Source organism: Gastrolobium bilobum, unplaced genomic scaffold (assembly GCF_033153095.1).
Source record: "Gastrolobium bilobum isolate Gb01-03AN ecotype WA unplaced genomic scaffold, APGP_CSIRO_Gbil_v1 utg10062, whole genome shotgun sequence".
Classification (NCBI taxonomy): domain Eukaryota; kingdom Viridiplantae; phylum Streptophyta; class Magnoliopsida; order Fabales; family Fabaceae; genus Gastrolobium; species Gastrolobium bilobum.
Genome location: NW_026898329.1, coordinates 9,258 through 33,368, shown reverse-complemented (window position 1 = coordinate 33,368; position 24,111 = coordinate 9,258). Strand labels below are relative to the sequence as shown.

Genomic DNA, 24,111 nt, shown 5'->3' with positions numbered 1-24,111 from the left:
CGACCGGTCGTACTTAGTGTAATTTGCAAAAAAAAAATTATAAACGGATCATATCCTTATTTATATATATATATATATATATATATATATATATATATATATATATATATATATATATATATATATATTGTAATACTAGTCCAATCCAATGAACTAGAATTGTTAGTTAAGGAATGCTACATTAATATAACAAAGAAATGGTAGGCAATTTTCTAGGATGGGGATATATTCTGAACTAACATTTGCGTTCTTTTCCTGACAATGTAAGTATGTGGATATATTTTGATGCCAACAGAAAATGGAGAAATACTAACATAAGGATTTAACAATATCAACAATTACTTTTTGCCAACCAAAAAGGAGTAAAGAAAATCTATATCCATAGAACGGAGCTGATCAACACCTAGCAGCTGAGAGGAAATGAGTTCTACATGATGTGTATTGGGGTTGGGGGGGGGGGGGGGGGGGGGGGGGGGGGGGGGGGGGGTCTTCTGGTTGGCTTAATTTCAGCCAATTGTTTTTCTGCTATAATTAATGAGTTGAAAATAATATAAGATACTAAATGATGGTAATTCAATTGACATATGAGAATTGAATAAGTAAGAATAAAATTATATATTCAATATTTTTAATATTATTTTTTAGAGAGATTTAAAACTTTAATATTAGACTCAATAAAATTATTTTTCATGAAAAATTCATGTAATTTTTTTAAAAGTTACTTCTCTCGTATAGTATGAGAGAAGTTCTTTTATGTTAAAAAATAAGTAAAGTGAGTCCCATCAATTTTTAGAAAAAAGTAAAAAAAAAAAAAGAATCTTTTTCGAAGTAAAAATAACATGAGAGATCAATCTCATGTAATATAAGATTATTATTTTCCTTTTTAAAAAAATAAACATAACATAAGACTAGTGTAGACATACATTGGTGATTGATTGCGACAGCAGCAACTGTAATTTAGCTTTATCTACGTGCACACAATAGAAAATGGAATCCCATCGCATGGAGGCGTTTGGAATGAAAGATATTTCTTTTACCGAGAATTTTTTTTTTTTTAAGATTTGATAGGAATTTTTTTATTTCAAGTAAGTTACAAAAAAATATTTGGTTGGCTAAAATTTTGCAGAGAAAGTTAGATTAATTTTATTAATGCTATGTTTGCTTGACAGTAAAATATTGAGAGAAATATGAATGAAATTATCAAAATACTCTTAATTTTTTGAATATGCCAAGTGAGTCATCATCAAAATGTTGCTTTATTTTGGGAGAAAATGAATCAATGTTACTTTTTGAGAATTCAAAATCAAGGAAAAAAAATACCAAAGGTTAAGTGGGAATTTTTTTTGCTTTTGATACTAGATAAAAAAATTTGCTAATATTTTGTTCACAATACCCATACTAAATATAGTAAATAAATATTTCCCACCTCGTTCCATACCAAATACTTATATCAAATACCCTCTAGGATTTATTGCTTGTTTGGTCAACCTCGAGTAAAAATGATAAGTTGCCATTTGGCGCTACTACCAATAGCAAATTTAATAGGAGAGAAATCCACAACAATTCACGGCATTTTACTAAGCACATTTTCAACTATAGTTGAGAGGAGAACGAGTATTCTTATATTAAAATTTTACATGATTTGATTTTTTTTTTAAAAAGTATGTGTATCTATTTTTTAATGAATAATAATTGAATTATATTTATTTAATATATATGAAGAGATAGATAAATATAAAAATCTCATATGATCAGGTTATGAGAATGAATTTTCTTATGTTAAAATTTCATATGACCTGATCATATAAAATTTTTATATTTATTTTTCTCATTAATAATAATTAGACCCCACCTATTTAATACATGTGAAAGAAAAATAGACATATTATGAAATTTTAATTTGAACATAGAGAGAATTTACTACCATATTTGTATGAATGTAGAAGACCTATTTTGGGGCTTGAATGACTTATAATGCATTGACACCTACACGGGACACTTCGATATGATACAACACTTCGACACGTAAATTCTAAAAAATGCTATATTTTGACATTTTAGAATACATTTTGATATTAAATAATATTTTTAATATATTTTATATAATTTACATTTAATACATATAACAAGCCATAATAAATCATATAACCAATTAAATATTCAAAACATGATCACCTAGATCCATTGACCTCGTGGAACCAACAATCCCCACCAAGTAATATGTATAAATTCAATGACTCACTTGTTGTTTTCAAAAACCTAATCAATACTAATAATTGCTCTTTATTACACAACAAGAACCCCAGCCATATCAATAGCACACTAAACCAATCATTAAGTAATACCCAACACTCCAAACATCTCTCAAGACATAAATAAAACAAGGGAAAACTTCAAAAAAAACTCTTATAACTTTATTAATAATCATTTACCTTCTCCTCAAAATTTTGAATCATTTCCCCTTTGACTTAAATTTTTTTTTATCATTTATTCCCCTAAGTGAGAGGGTAAATGAAAAAGAAACTTTAAATCAGGAGGTAAGTGATAAAACAATTTAAATAGGAGTGTAAATTATTTAAAAAATTTGTGAAGGGGTAAGTGATAATTAAGAAAACTCAAAATTTAACACATTCCGCTAATGCTACAAAACCCATAACACATGACAAATCTAAATCCAAACCAAAATCTGAAATAATAAAAATTAACAACTTTTACCCAAAAATCAAACCAAAATCGATCCAGAAACAAATCTAGCCGGAAAAACAAACTAACCTTGCTCTTGGTGACATAGTCATTAACATTGATAACAGAGAACAAGAGAGTCCCATTACTCCATTAGCGTGCATCTGATAAAGCATCTTAACTCCCGTGGTAGTCTCTTCAGAAACCCCAACGAGCCTATCCTTCATCTTACTGTACCTCTTAGGATTGGTCTTCAATCCATCCCTGATGATAGTAAGCATGAGTTATTGGTGGAAGACGAGTCGGGTAACTGGCCCGTTTTCTCGAAGAGCTCTTTGGCATTTAACACTCTCATGGATGAGCAACTTGTCGTCGTCGCCATCGTCAACGATGAGGTCAGATCCGCCGATGAAGCCCCAATCAAGGGCGCGTTCGATGCACCACCAGTACTCTTGGAGAGTCTCGCCCTTCACACAACTTATAAAAAAAAATAATTAAATATTTTTAATTTTTTTAAAATTATAATTTTATTAATTTTTTACTAAAATGTCAAAACATATCTGCAAACGTTGAGTGTTTGTCGGACTCAATCAAAGTCAACATGTTTCAAAAAATTAACCACATATCAAATGTGTGTCAAAATGAATCAGACACCAATATGTGTTTGACACACGTATTTTTTATTCAAAAATTGCTGTGTCGGTGTTTCAGAATGAATAACCGCTTATGTAAATGTTGGTGTCATTTTATTTGTGGCTATGGCTGTTAATTAACTGAATGCGAGGTTCCCAAGATTCTAACACCGATTCTGAGATGCTTATTTGTGAGCTAGGGTCATAGGTTGTGTTAGGAGTAATTTCATGTCATCTCGTGATCGGTTTGCAGAGATGATTTCAACCCAGTTCACTGAGGTGCTTGTGTCAGCCCCAATGCTGCTAATTGAATATCCTCGCGGTATGTTAGTGCGAAGCAGCTCACATATGGAACTTATTTTTCCAGATGACGATCTTACTTTACTTAGCAAGGAAGGTACAAGTGGATGGGCTGAACTTTAACGAAATTGGGCCCTTCGTATTGGGTCTCTTAAAAATGATCTAGAACATATAATACAGATCATCTATACATTATATTTATCTTATGTTACATAAGATATATAAGTTTTCTATACACATAAAGTGGAGGTAGATCTCACATTTATTTTTTTTTCTCTTCTTATATGTGGGTCCCACTTGTAATTTTATTTCTATAAGTTAAAATAACTATTTTTCTACAACATAAGATACATATAACCCATGATTTATACTATAAAATTAGAAAGAAAGAAAAACTCACAAAAAAAAGAAGAAGATAGAAGCTTACATTAAAAAAAGAGTGGATGTTAGAAAAAAAGTTGAACAAAAATAAAAATAAAATAAATTGGAAACTAAACAACCAATGTAAATAAATAAAAAATACCAAAAAATTTATATAGCGTAAATCCTTTATTTTTTGAAATTAAAAAAATTAATTTGAATTCATATATTATGGTATGCAAGCAACCATTATTAGATATACTCACATGGATAAGTGAGACTTCATTTCCAAACCTAATTTGGGAGAATCCAATACTTGAAAGCATGATTGCGATAGATTAGCGAAGACGCATATCAGGCACCAAGATGGGGCAAGGGAATCGGCAATGAAGAAGGTTCCCAAAGCCAAGTAGCTAACTTATCCGTTGGAATTGGGTGATACCCATTAATGCCCATTGCTTTAGCGTATATTAGCTCATCCGTAATGCCAGTAATGAACCAGTTGGCAAGAGTCCAAACTCAAAACAAGCCCAAGTTGATCCGCCACTTGAATTGACTCCTCCACGACGTCCTTGTCACTTGTCAATGCTAGAAGAATTATTTACAAAAACGCCACAGTTTCTTACAATTTTTTTGACGAACATTGCCACGTGGACGGTCTGATGTCACACTCACGCTAAGGGACGGTCATTCTAGAGGACATTGGGTCCTAATGTCTTTCTTTTCACTTGCCCAGCGCCGACTTTTCCTCCATTATTCGTGGCGGTCGTTACTCAACCGACGGGTAAAATGTTTTTTTCTTATATATTTATAAATTATACTATGTATTTTAAAAGTACATTAAGTTATTATATTTTCAAAAATATATGGTATAATTTATAAAAATTTATATATTTTTTTGTAAATGAATCCTTTCCCCCTTAAAAATTATATTAGAGCACAAACATTAAAAAAACAATATATATATGTATCTATATATATATATATATATATATATATATATATATATATATATATGACTTATCATTTTTCAAGCTGTTGGAGATAACTTTATCTCCGGCTACTAAATCATAACTGTACAAAGATAGATCAATTGTGATAATTAAGAGAGGGAAAAAGGAAATCATAACCATTCAAAAGTAAATCAATAAATATAAGAAAATAAATAATCAAAACAACGTAGTTTTGGGATGACCGGAGATAAACTTATCTCAGGCAGCTTGAAAAATATTTTCCTCATATATATATATATATATATATCGTGTTAAGTGTTATTATACGTTTGTCCATCTAATTATCATTTTAAAAAAGAAAATAAAGTAGGCAAATACAAATGGCTTTCTGATTCAAACAAGCAATAGTGTCATAAAAGTGCAAATAAATAAATTATCACATATTAAAAAAATATGATGTAATCATATAAAAAATTATAATAATATAAAAATAAATTAATGGTAATAATTTTATAAAATTTATTTTAATATTTATTGTCTCTGTTACTTTTTCGCGTTAATGGTGCAAGAAATTTTCTCTTTCCTCACGCGTGCCCTTTCCTTTCCTTGACCTATGTATATATACACCCCACCCATTGTCCCTGCAACTCAGCCTTAGAGACAACAGAGGTTCTTCTTGTCCTTGTTGGAGAGAGCTTGTTTTTCTCTTATTCATTCTCACACAAAATCACATCCATCAATTGAACCTCTTTTCCTCTCGCAAGTTTTTAATTGTAATATTTGAACACCAATGGCTCGCTCTTTCACCAACGTCAAGGCTCTCTCCGCTGTAGTCGCTGATGGATTCTCCAACGCTCTTACAAGGTACCACAACGTTTTCTTATAATACTTTTGCCATGACTTTCCTGATTACATTTACTTAGCCTATGAAGAAGTTTTATTTTTTTGTTCTATGCGGTTTTCTTAATAATTATTACTGATTAGATTAAGATGTATGGTTGTGTGTGGTGAACAGGCGTGCGTACGCGGCAACTACACAAAGCGCTGCAAGGGGAGGAGCAGCCTCCATCAGCGGCAAGATAGCCCCCAAGTCAGGGGAAGACAAGGTGGCAACCTCTGAGAAGGTTTCGTGGGTCCCAGACCCCGTCACCGGTTACTACAAACCCGAGAACACTAAAGAGATTGATGGTGCTGAGCTGCGAGCTACGGTTCAGGACAAAAAATTCAACCACTAATTTCAACCAGTAAAGATATTGAATGGTGTACCTCAAGTCTTAAACGTGACCTTTACTTAAACGTTTATTATTCCTTCTTTGCCCATTTTTCTTTCCGTTCCCATATGTAAGCTCTATTTTCGGAAATGAAATGGAATGAGGATCTATTAGCAGGTAACTAAAATCGAAGGTTGTATAATTTTTATGAATTTGATAAATATTCCCACACGAGTTTGTGCTGTGGTCTGAACTTTTTCTCCAATTAAAGTTAACTGATCCGTGAGAATCACGTTCAATCCGGTAGAATCACGTTCATAGAATATGGAACCCGTGGGACAATGAAAAATATAGCTGTAACCACAAGGTCCACAAGTTCTTTAACATTAGAACCACGTCTTCCCTCAACCTTTTTGCCCTTTTCGCGCACTGCCACTGGCGAAGATACAGAAAGTATTAGTAAAAAAAAAAAAATGAAACATTTGTAATTCCTTTTGTTTAGAATATTTATCTTTCGTAACAAAACAAAATAGTCTTGAGAACAAAAAAAAAAAATTAAAACACAATCACACATATTGAGAGTGACTAAAAATTATTAATTATTATAAGAGTGAGTGTGAATGACTAATTTGACTTGTCCAGAGAAAATATTATTATAAGAGTGAGTATGATTAATCTGACAATATCATTATAGTTGATTTGTCTAATAACATCATCATGCTATTTAATACATACTAGGATCCGTTGAATAATAAGTAGTAGCAGCCGAATACACGGGAAAGATTGGGGCGGTGCACCACTATCTGCAAACATAATTGGCCCCCTATAATGGCCATGGCTATGGTTATAAGACCAAGTTCGCTTGCACCCCAACCATTTTGTATATTTTATACACACAATTGACACAAGCGAACAATCATTTGCTGTCAATGAATCGGGATGTCCGAGGCGCAAGCAGCATGCACCTTAGTTTATTGCTGTTATCATTACATGACGGTGGTGATAATTGAGGTTGGTTATTTAATGGTTACAATATTTTTTGTTTTCGTAAGATATATATAAACGATTATTTTATTCAACAATATCTTCAAAGACATGCATATTCTCACGGTTCACGTATATTCTCACGGTTCCGGAAAAGGAATAAACTCCCAGCTAAAGCAGACATTTTATGCTGAACACGACGTTTTTTTTTCCCATTTCTATGACGCAGTTATTTAGATTAGAAAAAGGTAATTAATTTTCTAAGAGAAAATTTTCTTATGCTACACATACAATACATGAGTGGAGTCCAAAATAATGAGAAGACTAAAAAATTAAGATGGGACCCATTCATATATTGTGAATTTAGCATGAGAAATTTTTTTCATGTAAAATGGGAAAATTATTTTTTTTATTAAAATTATGAAAAAGAATATTAAAATGGAGGAGAATTGAGCTGAAATTTAACCAAGAATTAGATAAATATAATATTCTTAGCCAGCTCTACGGAAAAATTTCACAATGGGCTGTTGAATAATGGATCAATATCATTTTATAGGTATAAGTTATATTCTTAATCTTAATTATTGATTTTATTTATATCTAATATTTTTAATTTATTGAATGTATAAATCATTAAATATAAGCAGATTAATTATTAAGAAAAAATGTAAAATTTCTTATTTTTACATCAATATAAAAATAACCAATTTTGGTGTGAAAATGAAAGAGTAAATAAAATAAAAATAAAATAACTAATCAAATATTTACATCAATATCACAAGTTCATGATGATTGGTTGGGTTTTAGATTTCCATTGTAAAAGAAAGAAAACAAAATAAATTTAGATTTTGTGCGATGCATGGGCTGATTGCTTTATGTGATATTCGGAAATAGAGACATCTTTATGAAAAACCAATTTTGGTGTGAAAAATGAAAGAGTAAATGAAATAAAATTTAGCGGAAAAAAATAATATTTTAAGATTTAATTTGAATCAGTAGGGTAACAAAAGTTATGTCATATAAGGCATGATTTTTAACATAGAATTCTTTCAATTGAGATTAGATCTTCTCATGTTAAAAATTTCACATAACTTGGGGGAGTAAATTTTTTCATGTTAAAATTTCACATGACCTGGTTATATGAAAATTCTGTTTTTATCTCTCTCTTTACATGTATTAAATAGATATGGTCCAATTATCATTAATATTGAAGAAAATGATAGACACAAAATTTCACATGACATTATATGAGATTTTAACATGAAAGAATCTATTTTTGGGCTTAATACTCATATATTTATCTAATCCATATACTAAAGTATTAACTCAAACACTGACTTAAGTGTCAGAATACCTCGTAGCTACCAACCTCCACTTGTTTCTTGAAAAAACCAATCTAATGCAATCGGAGCACGCTCCAGCCTCAAAGTTATGAACTCATTGATCTAAAAAAGAATATAATCAATCGTGTATTATCAGCCTAAAAATTCTTGAGATGAGCCCTATAAAAAGAATACCTTATAGCTACCAACCTCCACTTGTTTCTTGAAAAACCCAACCAATGCAACCCAGAAGGAGCACGCTCCAGCCTTAAAGTTATGAATTCATTGATCAAAAATAGGATCTAATCAATCGTGTATTACCAGCCTAAAAATTCTTGAGATGAGCCCTATAAAAATCTTCTGTGATGTTCTTCATTCCTTCGTGTTAAGGTTATTTGGTTTATAGTTTCATCTTAATTATTGTGTCAATTTATTTTTCTTTAGGTTCTTTTTTTTTTCAGCAGGTAAAACTAGTGGCAAAGTTTGCAACACTCCAAGCCAAGCAGTCATTACAGTTCTTCCCAAGTAGGCGACTCCAAGATTCAAACCTTTCCCACTTCATTAGCAGGGATTCGTTGTGGAGTGTGTTGATCAATAGACCAACCTACTTTGGATATTTTCCTTTATTACAGAATAGTTTGCGGGCAACACTAACACAAATTCTTTTAATGGTCCCAAAAACATCTCTAATAGATTTTGTACTTTTCTTTCTTCTCTCAATCTCCTTCTATATCTCTCTACTTCGTGCTCTTCCTACTCGTTTCTAAATGGTTTTAATTTCTTTCTTCAGTTCTCTACTCCATCCCCATCTCTTTTCTTCTTTTTATTTTTTCCTATTTTCCTTTCTGAAGCCCCTTTACCCCTTCATCTCTCGATTCTTCATGCTTTTATAGATAAATATCAATCGTGTAAACATTTTTGTCCATCTTTTATCATTGTCGCCCATACATCCTTTTTTCAGAAAACAGATGGCTTCAGAAGGAGAATTATTTCCTTGTTGTCGTATGCATTTATTTTATTTATTACTATTATTTATTTTATTTACAAAATAAAATAAAATGCATGGTCAAAAATATGATCTTTGCAAGCAGGAACAAGATTCCTTATGCCATTGGAGTGAAGAGTTGTCATTTCATCAATCATTGATTAGCGCCAACTAGTATGAGATAAGGTTTCACTTATGATCTTAGGAATGACAACAGAAGAAAGACTAGAAATAAAGGTAAAGTGGATGAGGATTGCGAGTGGATCGAATACTTTTGTAGAGGTCAATGAGAGTAGTCTCTAGTGGAGGAGCCGGAGGGGAAGAGATGATCAGTGAAGGTGGTGAGTTAGGCGGAGTAAGGTTCGCAGTAGGCTGACACATGCAACTGGTAAAGACAAATCAAGAAAAAAAATGGAAAGAATATAATCAACTTATGCACGAGAGTTTTGGAACAGGAGAAGGGCTGCTGATCAAGAAAGGTGACATCAATAGATACAATGTAGCGCTTGAGACTAGGAAAATAGCAGTGGTACCCTTTTTAAAAGCAAGAGTAACCCAAAAAGAGACATTTGAAGGCGTTGGATCGATGTTATTTTATCTTTTCCTGGAACAAAGCAAGTATACCTAAAACATGTGGAGACAATGGATAAGGAGGTGTACCTAAAAAAAAACATTGTGCGAGACTTCATTGTTAAGTATAGAAGATGGCATATGATTGATGAGGTAATAATAAATCTGCCTAAAATCGGAGTAGAAAATTCATATGAAGCAGAAAAGTACGTGTAATTTAACCAGATGTCTATTTTTATATTCGGTCACTCCATTTTGTTATGGCGTGTGAGGGCAGATAGTTTGGTGTAACGTCCCTTGTTTTTCTAAAGAATTAGAGAATGCAAAAGACAAATACCTTTTAGCATTTGCAATCTGTAAAACTAGAATAGGAGAACCAAATTGATTATGAACCTCAACATAAAAATTTTAATAGATAGAAAATAATTTAGAATAATTTTATATTAAATAAACCCAAGTGTAACGAAAAAAACTAGCTATCAATAAAGGTAACAAAATATTGAAGAGACTCTGATGACCCAGGCGATGATGGATTAGTTCAGGAGACTCCCCAAGATAACATGCCACTGGAGAATAAGGCATATCCAGATAGTAGAGCCCCGTGACTCAAGATCCACTTCAATCGTCTTCCACGTACCTGGATCGTATACAGAGATAACTTGGTTAGAAATGGCAACAGTGCATAAAAGAGAATGACCAATTGGCTAATATATATCAAATTAAAGGGAATATCGAGTATATATTAAACAGAGTATAGAGTCAAATAAGGAGCTAGACAGGCTTTCCCAATGCCACGAGTAGAGGCCTTGGTGCCATCAGTAAAAGTAACCGAAGATAGATAATTAGAATAAGTAAGTGAGGTAAAAAAGTCCTTATTATCACAAAGGTGATTAGTAATAACTCAGTCAATTATCTAAGGTCCAAGAAATGATTGAGAAAGACAACCAACATGATTACCAGTATTTGCAGCAGAAGTCTAGGAAGAAACCTTCCTAAGAAGAGCCTCATAATTTGCACTTGAGATAGTTACTGATCTAGTAGAGGATGACGCAATGTTGGTCTAAGTAAGGTTAGCAATTGGTGGTTTTAGGTGAGGGTACTTCCTATAGTAGCGCTCTTCAACAAGATCAAGGTTTTGTCAATAGTTGCAACGAGGCCTCTATCTATGACCACCCTTCCCACGACCATGTTTGTGATCACATCCATTATTCCAGCTGGAATAATTGGCACGAGAAACGAGAGTAGTGGAATCGGTAGCTGACACGTAAGGAAAAGCAAGAAAAATCGCATATGTTATTTATCTTTAAGGTTCAAAAGGCACTGAAGAGTCTGTGACAAGCTAGGATTCCCAATGCTAGTTAAATTATTTTCACAAACACCATATAACACCTATGGAAGACTAGAAAATGTTATAGCCATAAAGAAATGCTCTACTTGTTTATTGTACTCAAGCATCTACAACATGAGTTAGCATAGCTAAGAACTCCTGCATTAAAGAATGAATCTTACCAATATAAGCCGCCATTCTTGTAATTGGTGATTTGCTCAACTCCATTATTCGAGAAACAATAAAATAAAGTTGTTGAATGTCATTTGTGTAAAGACTTTTAGCTTCCTCCCACACCTCGTTGCAGTTCTCAAAAAGAATGGAAATATGAATAACATCTAGATCAATGGATTGCCAAAGAACACTTAGGAGCTGGCATCAATCTTCTCTCAATCAGATTTCTAATCCTTGGAAACGTCAGCAAGCTTGGTTGTGAGATGTTTCCCGTGTCCATAGCCAATAAACCAGATCTTAATGGGGAGGACCAATTCTTGTAAGTAGTAGATCCGATGGGTTTCATTGTTGTAATGGATAGGACAGTAGTAGAGATAATGCAGACAGTGCTTTTGACCATGGTGCTCGAGTCCTCCATCATAAATATGATTCAAAGGCTATTAGTTACGAAAGTCTTGAGAAGTTGAGAAGGGGGCAGAAGAATAACAAAATTTGGTAGAGGAAGAAAAAATGGTGACAAAGAAGGAATTTAGGATTAAGGAAAGATGTATTTGCCAAGTGAGAAGAGGGAAGATGGGTTGCCAGTATGATGCACAACACGAGTGGCTTGCTGGTAGGACACACAACACGGTTTTTATGCGAAAACAAGTTTTCCCAGAACACAAGCTCTAGTACCAACTTGAGAATAAAGAGAATTGAGAAAATGAATTATGTATATTATTAGACTGTATTCCATAGGGATAAAGGAATACAATATATAGAGAAACTAATGAGCTTAAAGGAGAAATCTAAACCCTAACTCAAATACTAATAAAATAAGAAAATTAAGGTCTAGAGAATATTATATAATTATTTACAAATATTCCAAGATAATTCTAAGAATATTGAAAGTTTATCATCTTTTTCTTAACCCTTATTTCTAGAATCTTATATATCCTTATTCAATATTATTGAAAGAAAGATATCATATGTCTGCCATCAATGTTAAAAGTTTGAATATATACAAGAACTGTAGTAATTAAAAGTATTTATAATAGTAAAGCTTTTATGATTACGTGTTACGTAAATTTTAACCGGTAACATTAGCAAAGATGGTTATCTAAAGGAATGGAGTGGTTATACTCTATGATGGAATAACACTTTAAAAAATCTGATGTGTCGTGTTCTATACTCTCTGACACTTCAACACACGTTGCAGAGACTCAAAATATGGTTCAAAGGTTGCGTTGCGTTTTTAGTTCCAACTATTAGATTCATTAGATTACGATTGCCATTTTATTGAGTTTAATATAAATATTTGGGGAAGGATATTGTGACAACCAAGTTGTGTTACTACCAAGTGACTACCAATCAATCTCACCGTTAGATCGATTATGTTGATCCAACGGTTATATTTATTTCTATCTTTTGTATAGTCATGATTCCCCATATTTAAAGTGAAAGCATTAAATATGAGAAATCATAACCATACAAAGGTGAAAATAAATATAAAGTATTAAATTTGGGGAAGGATATTGTGATAACCAAGTTGTGTTACTACCAAGTGACTACCAATCAATCTTACTGTTAGATCGATTATGTTGATCCAACAATTATATTTATTTCCATCTTTGTATGGTTTTTGGGGAAGGATATTGTGACAACCAAGTTGTGTTACTACCAAGCGACTACCAATCAATCTTACCGTTAGATCGATTATGTTGATGCAACGGTTATATTTATTTCCATCTTTGTATGGTCATGATTCCTCAAATTTAATACTTTATATTTATTTTCACCTTTGTATGGTCATGATTTCCTATATTTAATGCTTTCACTTTAAATATGGAGAATCATGACCATACAAAGATGAAAATAAATATAACCGTTGGCTCAACATAATCGATCTAACAGTGAGATTGATTGGTAGTGTAGTAACACAACTTGGTGTCACAATATCCTTCCCCTAAATATTTATGATATCTTATGTTTCTTTGCAAAATTGATGGGTTATAAGTTTAGTTTAATTTTTTGTTAAATTATTGAATATTAAATATAATATACACTACATAAATTAAAAATATTATTTAATATCAAAATATGTCCTAATGTATCGAAATCTAATATTTTTTAGAAATAACGTGTCGGAGTGACATGTCTCGTGTCCTGTATTGGAGTCGGTTCATCATAGGTTATATTTACTACCATTTTAGGCTTACCACTCTTACCATCTGTTTGGTAATTGTTGGATCAATTTGAGATCAACAATAATTTTTTTCTTTTCTTTTTCAACTATTGATTTCAAATTGATCCAATAATAACCAATCAGATAATAAGAGTGTAAACATAAAATGATAATAAGTATACTATTCCCCTTAAAGGAATGGTAAAGTTCTCTTTTCATGTTTTTAATTGTAAATTCATAAAAATTTGAAAAGAAATATATAAGAGATAAATAAATGAAGAGAGATATGTCTAATTAAGGTATCTCCACCACATTATCAATTATAAATAAAAGAATGGGCTTAGAATGTTGAAAAAAAATCTTGGAGGAAATTTAATTACAACTTTAAATTAGAATTGTAAAAATAAAATAACATATATATATATATATATATATATATATATATATATATATATATATATATATTCCCCGTATCATAAACAATAAGATAAGAAAGAATTATAGTAAATAAAATGCTTTGAATACTAGAAGCAACTAAAAATCATTTCAAACGAAAAGTGTTATATTATATTAAATAAAGTAATAATATGTTGAATTATGTTCATGCGAATTTGATTGGAAGAGAATATATATATATATATATTTTTGTAAGTGAAGAGAATGAATATATATATGCTTTTTTTTGTAAGTGAAGAGAATGAATATTTGATTGTACCTATTGACCCCGTTGACCATTGTAAAATGGATTGACCACTACAATTGCATGAGTTTTAAGTTGAGTATATCATTTCATTTAGTAAATGTATTAACTATTGCTCTCATTCTATTTGCGTGTATAAAAAAAAATTTAATTGATTTTTATTTTTTTTGACCTTTTCAACTTCATGCTTTTTTGCACATATTTTGTTATAAAAGGGAGTTTAAGAGGTACTGATGCACTGGTGCTTATATTGAACTAAACAAATATTTATCTTATACACTAAAAAATATGATATTTAGCCGCATTTAAAAATGTGACAAACAAACTTTACTACATTTTGATTAAATGTGGTTAAAAATAGTGTTGCAATAATTTAGCTATATTATTTTATTCACTTTGTCACATTTTGATTGAGTGTGGTAGCCTTTTTTTAACCACAATTATTGTTAATTTAATCACTTTATAAATGTTGTTAAACTGTATAGTTTGCTTCAATAAAAAAATATGGCTAATTATGTCTGAATTTCTTTTTTACCACATTAATGAATGTGGTTAAATATATGAATTTTTTAATTAAAAATATTTCAAATTTAATAAATATTACATTTATATAGAAAATAATCTTAAAAATTGCTCAAAAGAAAAATAGTGAATACAATGGAACATGAACCAAACCCTATATTCAATTTTGGATATGTAAGTTTGTTTATTGATATCATTGAAGAATTTATACAAGACACCATGTTTTAAGTTCATATGACCTAATCAAGTTTTCTACTAATATTACATGGGATAGGATATTGTGACACTCAAGTTATGTTACACCCAGTCAATCTCACCGTTAGATCACTTATGTTGATCCAACGGTTATATTTATTTCCATCTTTGTATGGTCATGATTTCCTAAATTTAAAGTGAAAGCATTAAATATGGGAAATCATAACCATACAAAGGTAGAAATGAATATAAAATATTAAATTTGGGAAATCATGACCATACAAAGATGGAAATAAATATAACCGTTGGATCAACATAAGCGATCTAACAGTGAGATTGACTGGGTGTCACATGGGTATAACATAACTTGGGTGTCACAATATCCTATCCCATATTACATAAGGAAAATAATTGCCAAATAAAAGTATTAAGAAGTTTGCCATGGAATGTCTATACAAAAAATCATCTTCTCTGTTTACTAAAGAAAAAAAAAATCATCTTTCATGTAGTCATGCACATCGTAGTCCTTTGAAGTGTTATCTACTTTATCACACCTGCACCAGAAAACACAAAAAATAGGAGGAAATGGTTACTATGTTCCTTTTAGAAGATATGCATGAGAACAAATTACAAAATGCCCATCAAGACATGAATTGGAAATGCTGTTTCATATTAGACGTTAATAGGAGGAGAGCAAAATATATATTAGTCAAACTAGAGAGCTTATATCTAAGTTATTGTCTAGATTTATCTAAGTTTCTAACCAATTATAACAAAGGGTAAAATATCTTGGTTGAAAGTAGCCAACTCACTTCCAAATTTAGCTAGTAGAAATTTGTGAAGAGAAGCCAATTACTTTTGAGTTTGCACAAGCTGCTCCTTGGTCTCTTCGTATCTAGCCTTTATCTCTTCATATCCATCTAGCGCATATATATATATATATATATATATATATATATATAAGGCCACAGCGAATCTCTATTGATGAATAAGATACTAAGAAGAGAACCGTTAGTACAGAAACGCGCACGCATATATATATATATATATATATATATATATATATATATATAGAGACTAATTTCATAGAGTTTCATCACACATATAAACTCTTGATTTGTTACCTCGTGCTTGATGTGCGCATAGTCCTTTCAAACCAACAAAATGAAATGGCAGACAATGATCACAAATATAAAATGTTATTATTTAGATCATTATTATTCATGCAAAGAAATATAGAATACATGTTATTCTCTTTGGTATGAACATTAATGGATGTAAAGTGATCATTGCCTTAAAGAACATTTATATATAGCCTAACGAATGGCAGACAATGATCACAAATATAAAATGTAAAAATTTGGGGTTATTTAAATTTTTTAAGGCAAATTTAATAATAATTTAATATTAGTAATTCATTAAGAGCTTACTCAAAATATATTGCAGAATCGACTCTTACAATTAGTACACCTGGAACCTTACTAGCTTCTGGGTATTGTTGGATGTTTCTATAGACAGAAGTTCTTGGAATCTTACCAAGAATAGCAGTTCCGGGCCTTGTGACTTGTAGTAGGATCTTCGCAAAGGATTTAGAGACCTGCCACAACATGTAGTAATAATAACCAAGAGAACAAGAACAGTCAGAAATTACTTTGACATTTTAGAGCATAAGATAATTAAGCTTTAATACTTACAACAGAAAAGATGTAGACCTCATGAGTATTCAACTTAAAAAATCTCTGCCTGATACTCCACAATGTTAATTAAGGAACAGAAGAAGAACCTTCAATGCAGCATCTGCAGAGAGCGTATCCATTTTGCAGGTTCTTATGAACTACTTGCTCCCAACTATAAATTGAAATTTAAACATGGATCAATGGAGTGAAAAAAAAAATTGTCATGAATATATTTGTTTAGGTTTAGTTTTAAGATACCTTAATCTTATCCCTTTGATTGGAAGCATTATATACAGTGAAAATAAACAACACCTACATAATACAAACAGATTTATATAGATTTATGTACAACTTATTATATCCTAAATAGACCTATATAATATATAGTATATGTATCATATATATGAAAGAAAATAGGGGATGGGGCCAGGGCACTAACGTGAACCAGTGTCCTCAAAAAGCTCATTTCTGGTGTGATCATCTTTGGGAAGCTTAACGTTGACCTTTTCTTAAAAAAAATTAATTTATTCTTTTCGTATTTTATGTATTAAAAAATGTATGTGCCTGATAGTTAAAACTAAATTCATAAACCTAGAAAAAAAAATTACAAATAGCCACTACAAAGAAAAATACATGGAGATCATAAATATAACAATATATCCAAATTATAGATATTCCCCTCTGTTTCCATGCCATCATCCCTGCATCTATAATTGCTAAACCAAATTATAGATATCCAAACACATGACATAAGTAACCATTAAAGAAATTGGAACTAATAGAAAATATAAAATACTTGCCCTGGTTGAAGGTGTACATCATGTTAGCAGCTTCAACAAATGGCTCATAGAAATAAACATAAGCATCAACATCAACATCAACAACACCTTTATCCCAAATTAATTGGGGTCGGTGGTAGATGAACCCACATGAAAGATACAAAACGGTTGAAAAAAAGTAAAAAAAATAAAAAATAAATAAATAAATAAATAAATAAATAAATAAAAATACACAAATAAAATAATAAAATAAAATAAAATGAAATAAAAATATATGTATATATAAATAAATAAAAGTAAAAAAGAAAGGGACAAGAAGAAGTGGGGGAAATGAAGGGGAAAAGGACTAAAAAAGGACCATCTGGAACATAGGAATAACAGCGAGTCTAACCCTCCACCATACTTATAGCTTTTCTCCATTCCTTTCTAAGACATACTGTCCGCCAATCTATATCCCACTCCATTAAATCTTGTTTTACTACTTTCCCCCAAGTAAGCTTCGGCCTACCTCTGCCTCTTTTTGTGTTTAGCTCTTGGTAACAAACTTCTGTTCTTACAGGAGCATCCATGGGTCTTCTCATCACGTGCCCAAACCACCTCAATCTATGTTCTCTCATCTTCTCGGCTACCGGTACTACTCCGACCTTTCGTCGAATATCTTCATTTCTTATCTTATCCATCCTTGTGTACCCACACATCCACCTTAACATCCTCATCTCTGCTACTCCCATCTTATGCTCATGTTGCCTATGTGCTGGCCAGCATTCCGCTCCATATAGCATTGCCGGTCGTACTGCCGTTTTATAGAATTTTCCTTTTAACTTCAGGGGAATTTTGCGGTCACACAAAAATGCAGATGCACTACGTCATTTCATCCACCTGCTCTGATTCTGTGATTTACATCCTCATCAATCTCTCCACCATTTTGTAAAATGGAGCCCAAGTATTTAAAAGCATTTTTTTTGGGTACCTCTTGACCATTTAGATGCACAGGTTCTTGGTCCTCATCAGATACTCAGTCTTGCTTCGACTTAATGTGAATCCTCTGGATTCCAATGTGCTTCTCCACAATTCAAGTTTTCTATTAACACCCTCCTTGCTCTCATCAATAAGCACAATATCGTCTGCAAAAAGCATACACCATGGCACTTCCTCTTGAATATCTTTTGTTAGTTCATCCATAACTAAGGCAAATAGGTAAGGACTTAGAGCCGACCCTTGGTGTACACCTACCGTGATAGGAAAATAACTTGATGATCCGTTACAAGCTTTTACACATGTAGTAGCCCCATCATACATATCCTTGATTGCCTTTACATACTTTAATGGAACCTTTTTCTTCTCCAGGACCCACCATAAAACTTTCCTTGGAACCCTATCGTATGCTTTCTCAAGGTCTATGAACACCATATGCAAGTCCTTCTTCTTTTCTCGGTATCTTTCCATTAGTTGTCGCATCAAGAAAATGGCTTCCATGGTACATCTTCCTGGCATAAATCCAAATTGATTTACAGAAACCTTGGTATCTCTCCTCAAGCGATGTTCAATAACCCTCTCCCACAGCTTCATAGTATGACTCATTAGCTTAATGCCTCTATAGTTTGAACAATTCTGTATATCTCCCTTGTTTTTGTAGATAGGCACAATCATACTTTTCCTCCATACATCAGGCATCTTATTCGTCTGGAGAATCTTATTAAAAAGATTGGTCAACCATTTTATTGCCACATCCCCCAGGCCTCTCCACACTTCAATAGGGACACCATCAGGCCCCAAGGCTTTATTAGTCTTCATCCTCTTTAAAGCCTCCTTAACTTCATGTGTATTAATTCTGCGTACAAATCTTCTATTCATATCATCATAAGCATCCAATGAAAATGACCACAACAGAAACTAGTAAGGGTATGTATAAAAATCGATACAGGGGAAAGAAACAAAAAAGCATTGAAGATTCATTATAAGTCATGAAACTTCAAAATAATGGCATGGCCCTAATAGAAAGTAAAAAATACATCAAATAACAAAATTCTATTCAACATATATCTCAAACTCAAACAGAGACATTTTATCAAACAGGAGACATGCACTAATCCTTAAATCACAGTGTAAGGATTGACTCATTAATAGATCTGAAAGAGATGAAGAATGTAAGGAGATGCATATATCTGACAGATGAAAGAGATACATAAAAGAGTCACCTAAGTGATGAGAGCTTCACATTTCTCTGAATTGACTCACTGCAGAGGAAAAGCTTGTTGCCCTAGTATTTATCGATCCTCAAATTAGGAGATGGAGAAGAACAAATGAAGCGCTAACACAAAATGAAAGCTTTGAAAATAGAAGCTATGATAACACAAACGTTGCTGTGTACGAAGATTTGATAGTCTCGAAAGATGAACAAATAAAGGATGAAATTAAAGTTGAAGTTTATAAAGATTCATGTCACCTAAAGCAGACGAAGCTAAAACCTAGTTTTAATCTTGCCACATTTCTAAACAGTGTCCTGAAATTTAGGATGATTTTGAGTTTTAAAGATTATTTTATTGAACTTGGCTAAATGAATGTGGCTAGAGGCCGCTTTTTTATGTTGTTGTAAACATGGGTAATTTTTTAGTTTGTATGGCTTCTAGCTGTTACAGTAGTGACACTAGAGGTAGAATTTTCACCTGTGAGAAATGTGGTTCCCACCATGACAGCAAAAAGTTGTTAGAAAAACACATGAAGAAGCACGAAGGAAAATACAGATGTTTTAAATGCAAGTCCCCAATTGATACAAAGGAGGAAAGAATTCGGCACCTCAAGACTGCAAGATATGAAGCTTCTAATCTTATTTTTCTGCAGGGTGAAAGCCTCATACACTACTAAAAAAAGTTGATTTGGGAGAGATAAAATTGCAAACTACCAAGTTTTTTTTCAAATCATGTTTTTTTAGTAGTGATATCTTGGAGCAGCTTGCATTCTTGAGGTGCAGAATTCTTTCCTCCTTTGTATCAAATGGGGTCTTGCGTTTAAAACATTTAAATTTACCAGCACGCTTCTTCATGTGTTTCTCTAGCATCTTTTTGTTATCGTGATGAGAACCACATTTCTCACAAGTGAAAATTTCTTCTCTAGTGTCACTGTTACAGCTGCTACAAACCAGACAAACAAAAAAATTTCCCATATTTGAAGAAGTATAAGATAAATATTTGCTTAGTTCAATATTAGCACCAGTGCAGCACCTCTCAAACTCACTTTTATAACAAAATATGAGCAAATAAACATGCAGTTGAAAAGAATTTTTTTTTTATTATAAAAATCAATTAAATTTATTTTTATGCACGCAAATAGAATGAGAGCAATAGTGATACATTTACTAAATGAAGTGACATACACGCAAACAGAATGAGAGCAATAGCTGGTACATTTTTATTTTTCAAAAGAAAAAAATGAAGTGATATACACAACTTAAAATTCATGCAATTGTAGTGGTCAATCCATTTTACAATTGTCAATAGGTACAATCAAATATTCATTCTCTTCCAATCAAATTCGCATGAACATAATTCAACACACTATTACTTTATTTAATATAATATAAAACTTTTAGTTAGAAATGATTTGTAAGTGGGATCAACGGACAATATTGAAAGTGTAACTTATACTAGTGTAAAATGATCATGATCCTATATATATATATATATGTGTGTGTGTGTGTGTGTGTGAGAAAAACATTTCTCATGATACTTGTGATAAGTTTTTCTTCGGCCACCCCAAAATTATATCGTTTTGTTTATTTATTTCTTTATATTAATTGATTCACCCTTAAATGGTTATGATTCTCTTCTTTTTTTCTCTTTCTTTATCATCATTGATCCGTCTTTGTATGGTTATGATTCAATGACCGAAAATAAAGTTATCTCAAACGATAAGCCATATATATATATATATATATATATATATATATATATATATATATATATATATTGAAAAAAAGTTTACAAATCTAATTTGAAGTTGTAATTAAATTTCTCAGTTTTGCATACCAAAAAAAAAATCTCTGTTTTTTTTTTCAACATTCTATGTCCATTCTTTTATTTATAAATGATTGCGAATGTGGTAGAGATATCTTAATTAGACATATCTCTTTTCATTTATTTTTTAGAAAAGTTCATCAATGTTCTTGTGGTTTGCTTCAGAATTAGGGGTGTTAACGGGCCGAGCTGAGCCGAGCCGCCGAGCTTTGGTCTTAAAAGGCTAAGCCTGTGTTTAAATGTATCAGCCTGATCAAGCCTGTTACCTGTTATGAATATAATTTCAGCCTGTGGCCTATCTTATTTACAAAAAATAAAAGTCTGGTTTAGCCTGTTTAACAAAAAATAAGACAACAAAAATTTATCCAAACAAAATATACAATCAACAGCACTAGTAATTCCATAAATATTCATACATTTAATGTATATTCAAACAACATAATATAAAACAAAATCATTCAAAAAGTTTGTTTAATTAATAAAATAGGATGAAATGGATTGAGGAGAGAGAGAAGACCATCACAAGAAGTATAAAAAATATAAAATATAAATATAAATTAATATATTAGGCCAGCCTGAGAGGCTCTACGGCCGAGCTTTTGAATTGGAGCCTGAGGCCTTTTTATTAAACGAGCTTTTATACAAGTTCAAGCCTGGTTCCAACAATCAATTTTAGATATGTAAACTCAGGCTTTTACGAGCCGAGCCAAAGGCCCCTGGCTCGTTTAGCACCCCTATTCAGAATCACCCATGTCAATGTGGTTTTTCGTTTATCGTATATGCCCCTATAGTTTGTATAAAGTAAAAAATCACAGGGGCATATATGATAAAAAAAACATACTCTTTTGGAAATCACAGGGACATGTGTAATTAAAAAAGCACATGGGCATAGGTGATTATAGAGTAAACCACATGAGCATTAATGAATTTTTTTCCTTTATTTTTTCCCTATAATTTTTTCTTCAAATTTTTATGAATTTACAATTAAAAACGTTAAAATCGAACTTTATCATTCCTTCAGATATTCGCTATCTTTGCTAATGTTCCGGTTAAAATCATGTTAGATGTATTAGATAACACTTAATCATAAAAGTTTTATTAGTATATATACTTTTAATTAGTACAAGGTATTGTCCTTGTATATATTCAAACTTTTAACATTGATGGCCTATATGGGTATTAACGGGTCAAGCCGAGCCGAGTTTTGGTTTTATAAGGCTAAGTCTGTATTTAAATGTATCAGTCTGACTAAGCTTGTTACAACAAAAATTATCCAAACAGAATATATAATCAACAACAATAGTAATTCCATAAATATTCATAAATCCAATGTATATCCAAACAACATAATATAGAACAAAATCATTTAAAAAGTCTGTTTAACCAATAAAATAGGGTGAAATGTATTGAGGAGAGAGAGAGAGATGTTACAAGTAGTATAAAAAATATAAAATAAAAATAAAAATTAATATACTAGGCCAGTCTGAGAAGCTCTAAGACCGAGCTTTTGAATTGGAGTCTAAGACCTTTTTATTATACGAGATTTTATATAAGTCCAAGCCTGGTTCCAACAACCAATTTTAGACATGTAAGCTTAGATCTTCATGAGCAGAGTCAAAGGCCCCTGGTTCTTTTATCACCCCTAATGACAGACACATCATATCTTTCTTTCAAAAAATATTGAATAAGGATAAATAAGATTCTAGAAATAACGGTTAGGAAAAAGATGATAAATTTTTCAATATTGTTAAAATTATTAGAATTATCTTGGAATACTTGTAAATAATTATATAACAAGTATATTACCCGTGCGATGCACCGGGAAAAAAGATTAAAAATTTTGTCGTCCGTCGTGATTGGTTAATCGCACTGCAAACCTTATATTTACAAAAAATTGTGTTATTATTTTGTTCTATATTTCAGGTGAAAAATATTACAGTATTGACATAGAGCTTTGCAAATATCAACAACAAACAAAGATCTGCTATTCAGAGGGATAAATAATTTTGCATGCAACTACATCATAATACACCATAATACGTTATAATACACCATGTTAACATGAGCAAGGTATATAAAAAAAAAAATGCGTACAAATCATTGCTAACTATAACATTCATCAACAAAATCAAGGTAACAATAACACCAAGCAAATATGGATTTAAAATATCAGCTTTTACCTATAATATGAAAACGTTATTCATTCAGTGTCATTTCATACCAATCATTGGAGGGATGAGTTCAACACTTACTAAATATGTCATTTCTTGTGTGATTTTCGTTCCTTGTGCCTACGATACAGAAGGAAAAAAACTCATTAAATAAGTAACACTAATATGTTAACACCCAAAAGTCATAGTATCAGCAAAAAACAAAAGAATGGATTAAATTTTTTTAAGGACCAAAAAAAATGTTGTCTGAACGGGATTTGAATGCAACCTAATCAAATAAGCATGTATAAGTCATATTTTTTGATTACATTGCAACAAATGCATATGAACAGAATCAAAGCAACTACACTAATCTTTGAGATAGACTTTCATTTATTGCAATCGCATTTAA

At 31.5% G+C, this 24,111-nt stretch overlaps 1 protein-coding gene and 1 pseudogene across 1 annotated transcript; one reads left to right on the top strand and one right to left on the bottom strand.

The window, feature by feature from the left end:
* Positions 1-2,668: 2,668 nt before the first annotated feature.
* Positions 2,669-4,728, bottom strand: LOC133314958 (adenosylhomocysteinase-like; annotated as a pseudogene).
* An 829-nt stretch (positions 4,729-5,557) lies between these two features.
* On the top strand, positions 5,558-6,306 carry LOC133314956 (indole-3-acetic acid-induced protein ARG2-like). The gene is made up of 2 exons (XM_061516503.1): positions 5,558-5,791; positions 5,943-6,306. Exons 1-2 carry the CDS (start codon positions 5,718-5,720, stop codon positions 6,160-6,162), a joined length of 294 nt encoding a protein of 97 aa, XP_061372487.1. The 5' UTR covers positions 5,558-5,717; the 3' UTR covers positions 6,163-6,306.
* Positions 6,307-24,111: the final 17,805 nt, after the last annotated feature.

Coding starts and splice junctions, on each gene's coding strand:
- LOC133314956 (XM_061516503.1), top strand. CDS start 5,718: ATGGCTCGCTCTTTCACCAACGTCAAGGCTCTCTCCGCTGTAGTCGCT. Junction 5,792..5,942: donor TTCTCCAACGCTCTTACAAG/GTACCACAACGT, acceptor TGTGGTGAACAG/GCGTGCGTACGCGGCAACTA.